The sequence below is a fragment of the Drosophila willistoni genome, chromosome 3R, assembly GCF_018902025.1.
Source record: "Drosophila willistoni isolate 14030-0811.24 chromosome 3R, UCI_dwil_1.1, whole genome shotgun sequence".
In the NCBI taxonomy this organism is placed as follows: Eukaryota; Metazoa; Arthropoda; class Insecta; order Diptera; family Drosophilidae; genus Drosophila; species Drosophila willistoni.
The window spans coordinates 31,246,599-31,251,928 of NC_061086.1; the positions used below are offsets into that span (position 1 = coordinate 31,246,599).

General features: G+C 39.4%; 1 protein-coding gene across 1 annotated transcript; it reads left to right on the forward strand.

Moving 5' to 3' along the window:
- The first annotated feature begins 3,249 nt into the window (after positions 1-3,249).
- LOC6649612 (BTB/POZ domain-containing protein KCTD12) lies at positions 3,250-4,669 on the forward strand. Its single transcript, XM_002072111.4, has one exon. It carries the CDS (start codon positions 3,591-3,593, stop codon positions 4,281-4,283), a length of 693 nt encoding a protein of 230 aa, XP_002072147.1. The 5' UTR covers positions 3,250-3,590; the 3' UTR covers positions 4,284-4,669.
- Positions 4,670-5,330: the final 661 nt, after the last annotated feature.

Sequence of the window (5,330 nt, forward strand, 5' to 3'; positions counted from 1 at the left end):
AACATTATTCCATTAAAGGGTATTATGTATTTCGGATTTATTCATTTCTAGTGCCAGTCTTTCAGCCTTTTCTCTTATTATATAAACTATGTAAATTCCATGGCATGTGATATAGAGCACCGCCCTCTTTTCAAACCATCTCATACCCTTCTCATGTTGGGTGTTAAATTGCCCAGCAGCTTTGGTGCTTGGCGCTTGACGCTTGCATTTGCATTTGCATTTCCCTCTCCAGGGTTAAAGAAGGCGTCAATGTATCTTAAGGATACACGCACGTTGCATGCCTGAGTTTGCATTACTTTTGCTTGTGGCTATAAATATGCTACACTCCTGGCAAATCGGTGGCATTATGCATACGCATGCATTCATATACATACATACATACATGCACTCGTACGCATTCACAATTCACATTTGCATACATTTATATAAGTGCTGGGGGGGTTAGATCCTTGAGCTGCCTGTGGTTGGAGGCAATTAGTAGAAGCCATTTGTAAAACCATTCCGTGTGCACGACATCAACAGTTTGTATTATACAAAATGAAAAAGTGTCTTGGAATTTGCCAATCATTTTTCACTCCATACATTTTCATGGGTCGGAAGTTTGTTTCTTTTTTCGTCTTGGAAATCTGATTCTATTACCATTAGTTGTGTCAATATTTAACGCCTGTCAGCTCTCAAATTTCGTTGTGTCTGTACAGGAAATATCAGACTTTTCTATCTTTTCATATGTCTGTGTATTTTTTGGGGTGTGTATGTATTGAGGGCGTAATTGTATTGGTTTTTTGATTTGTTTAGTTTGGCATTTTGTGGGCCGTGCTATTTGTACTGCCAATTCTAGTGCAGCAAATCATTTGAGCAACATCGGATTCCACAATTCAATCTAAAAATATTTTCTTTTGCATTGATTGATAACCATCAACCTTGGAGAATTCCATCAAATTTGGTGGCAATGCATTTTATCATTGTATCCATTTGTTGCCTTCAGCACGCAAACACATTCTGACTCAAAAGTATGCAATTTGCTTTTATGGGATTTGTTTATTCGAATAGTAAATTACCTTTTTAGGCGACTTTTATTAATTACAATTTTACTATTGTCAATATAATATAATGATAAGTGGAGGCATTAGTCTTTCTTTTTTTTTTGGCAAGGTTTATTAAAAACAGAACGTCCAGAAATAAATTACATAAAGAACTAACGATCTAGGATCTAGGACAGTTCCTAAAAATTATTAAAAATATTGTTTGATAAAGTGTTGCAATTGGTTTAAGGCAAACATTTTTAGTTGCAATTTTCCTGCAGTTTTCTTGAAGTAAATCTAAAAGCAACGTTTCATTAGCCAAAACAAAGAATAAGGAAAATTCTATAGATTACAATAATATGATTTTTAATATCCTTCAACTGCAGCCACATGGAATCTCCAAAGATGATTCTGATTCTCTGGGTTTTAAAGAAAATTCAGAACATCATTCCATAAGAAATTCAAAATCAGAAATCAAAAAAGTTTAAACTTTATAAGGATAGGTAATAGGTACTTCAAAACTTCATACCAATATCAAATTGAAACTCAAAACCAAATTTTGTGCAATCACTCTGTGGCGTTTCCTTTCTGGTTGCACCTCATCGCCTTTGCTTTCAAAAGAAAAAGAGGGGGGGTGGAGGAACAAAACGGAAAGGTAAACAAGCAAACAAGCCAAAAATAGCATGCAAACGGCTAAAGTAACTGAAGGGCGACAATTTAGCGCGTTGTCAAAACAAAGTGCTACATGGTGCTAGTACACAGGCACACACACACAGAACCCCCCTTATACACACACACTCACACACACCACACAGATACAGAGGCAGCCAGACAAAATCAATTTGAATCGCAGCAGCAGCCAGTGAGGCAGACAAGAGGAAAACCAAAGTAAAGACAAACCACAAGAGAGCAGTATGTAGCCCCATGTACCAATACAAGCACAGCTCACACACACACACACACACACACACACACACACACACACACATACAGATGCACGTGGCGTGTAATGGCGCGTAAATTGTTGCTGGCATCTAAATGCTTGCCAAAAACCGCAAATTCATGACCGCGAATACTTCGAAGCCAGCGAAGTTTGACAAGCAACAACACTGGTTAACGAGCAGCTAGGCAGCTAAGGGGTCTACGGGTGGGTGAGGGAGGGGTAAGGCTAAGGAATATCTGGAGGAAACGGAAATGAACCGAGTAAACAAAATGAGGGGCGGCACAAACAAAACAAACAGGGTTTGGGGGGGCAAGTTGAACGCACTAAAAGCAAATCCCATTCTCATCTAAAAGTTGAAGAGCTTCCATTGCAATTAGCTATGTGTGTGTGTGTGTGACAGTGCGTATATCTATCTATCCTTCTCACACTCTCTCCTTCTCTCTTGCTCTCTGTCTTTATTTTACGCATGGAGAATAAGGACTTTGGTCTCTCAGTGGCAATTTCTCTTGTTGTTGATTATGTTGCAGCGAGTTTCACTTTGAGTTGCCTTCCCATTTCTGTCAACAGTCGCCATGAATTGTTAATGCCAAACAGGTGAGCAACTAAAGGGCGTTCTGTGATAGCCGCAGGCTTCAAGGGCGGCGGATAAGAGGGTGGTGGCTTGTGTGTCAAAGGTGGTGACAGTCGCCCATTTTGGCAAGCAGCCAAACTAGCCAAGGCATCCCAACTAGTTGCATGCTGCTGCTGCTGCTCCTCCTGCTGCTGCTGCTGCTGTTGTGGCATGTTAATGTCAGTGTCATGGTGTCGGAAAAAATGAAAATGTAAATTGTAAATAAAGCCTGTGGATACTTGACATGCCAAGGACTTGAAAAGTATGCAATAATATATTTCAAAAAGTATGCAAATTATAAACATTATGCATAGCTGAAACAAGAATTATTTGTTGACCCATATCTCTTCGATCCTAATAAACAAATTGCTTAAATAATGATTCCCCACACTTGTTTGTACGCAGCAGGAAGTTTACTCGATAATTTCAATTAATTACAACTTTTTCTTTAGCTAAGTTTAACCACTTGTTAAACAACAATATCAAATATCAAAACAATTCGAACGTGTGCGCAGAAAATAGAGAGAAAATTGTAGTCTCTCTCTTTCTCTCTCTCTTTGGTTTTTCCTGGTGGAAAAGTTTCTACAACGCATACAGAAAAATCTACACCAATGAGCGAGTGAATAGAGCCAAAGAGTCTGCAAAGAGCTGGCCAAGAGCTGGCCAAGAGCTGACTGGAGGCCAACAGTTCGACACGAGAGCTCAGCGAGTGCGGACGCGTGCAACGGATGGAACACAGCGAGAAATCATAAAACGAAAACGAACTGAAAGTTTGAAAAATAGTAAACACAACACAAACACACACACACACAATAAATGTGAAAAAGGTGAAAAGTGACAACAAATCTGATAAATACAATCGTATTGTGTGAAAGTTTTTCTATAATTGGCAATAGAGGGGATTGCCATATGCGTTTTGGTGGCCAACACAAGGAGCCACAGAAATTAAGCGGAAATCATCCAGCCGAAAAATCTTAACCTCCCCTCCTCCTTCGAGTCCAATTTGCTAAGCAATATGCCAGAAATCATTGAGCTGAATGTTGGCGGTGTCAACTATACGACAACACTGGCCACTCTGCTACAGGATAAGACAACGCTGCTTCACGAACTCTTCGCCGAGGCCACGGGACGCGATGCCTTGGCCAAGGATAGCAAGGGCCGCTACTTCCTGGATCGGGATGGTGTACTCTTCCGTTACATTCTGGACTTTTTGCGTGACAAGGCCCTGAATTTACCAGAAGGTTTTCGGGAACGTCAGCGCTTATTACGGGAAGCGGAGCACTTCAAGCTGACGGCAATGCTGGACTCTATAAAGGGCGAACGGGATGCCCGGCCTCCGGGCTGTATTACAATTGGCTATCGGGGCAGCTTTCAGTTTGGCAAGGATGGATTGGCCGATGTTAAATTTAGAAAACTATCACGTATCCTTGTGTGCGGCCGTGTGGCCCAGTGTCGTGAAGTTTTCGGTGACACACTGAATGAGTCCAGGGATCCGGATCATGGTGGTCCAGATCGTTATACCTCGCGTTTTTTCCTCAAGCACTGTTTCATCGAGCAAGCCTTTGATCATCTGCATGACCATGGCTATCGTATGGCCGGTAGCTGTGGATCCGGAACCGCTGGCTCGGCGGCAGAGCCAAAGCCTGGTGTGGACACTGAGGAGAATCGATGGAATCATTACAATGAGTTTGTCTTTATACGGGACTAAATCAGGCGAGAGATTCGCTCTCTAACACACACACACACGCAAACAAAGAAACACACACTCCTTGTATGTCTCCCACCACTTCACTTTATCTGTTATTTGTGGATTCTGTTTTAAACAAAATCAAAGCATCAAAGGATAGCAAGAACAGCAACAGCAACAGCATTTGCCATCTGGCATCGATATCCTGGCATCGACCTTGGCATAATGTGGTCTCAAGTTGGCTGACGGAAATGGCAGCCAAAAAAACGGGAACTCAAACTCATTTAATGTGTCTCAACCCACCTTTCCACTTACAAATGGGAACATTTTCAATGTACAACTGATCCAACTATAAATGGAAGAAAAAAAACAACACAAACAAAAATTCAGTATTACAATTATTATTTCCCTGCAATTGATTGATAGCAAATACAAACAAAAGAAGAAACAAAAACAAAATACAGTAAACAAATACAAATAAATGGTAAATGTTAAAATAAAACTTGTTGAACTAAAGCAGAGCAAACAAAATTAAGTTTGAAACAAAACAGATACGACTACATCATATAGATAAACAGATTATAAAGTACAGTACCCCAAAAACATTATCCAGCATAGACAAAATCATTTGTCAAACTGGATTTATAGTGGACTTAACATACATAAGTATACATATATACTAACATATATCCGATCAATCACACTAACCGAAACCAAATAAGAGCAAAAAATACTGAACTATTTGAAATACGGGTTAATTCTTTAAAAAAACAAAACAAAAACACAAACTAACAAACTAACTGTAGAGCCAAAAGCCAAAGCAGATGGTAACGATTAAAAGATTTTATTAGCAAAACTAAATTGGATTAATATCTTTTTCATAGGATAACAATATAACTAAACTAAACAAATACATATAAATATATTTATGTGTATATATTATATGTATGAATGTATTGTATAACACAAACACAAGGCCAATGACAAATATTTTGGCCCAAACTCTCAACATTAAAAACCATAAAATTCAAACGCAAACATATTTACGAGCGTCACAAAACAGAAAGG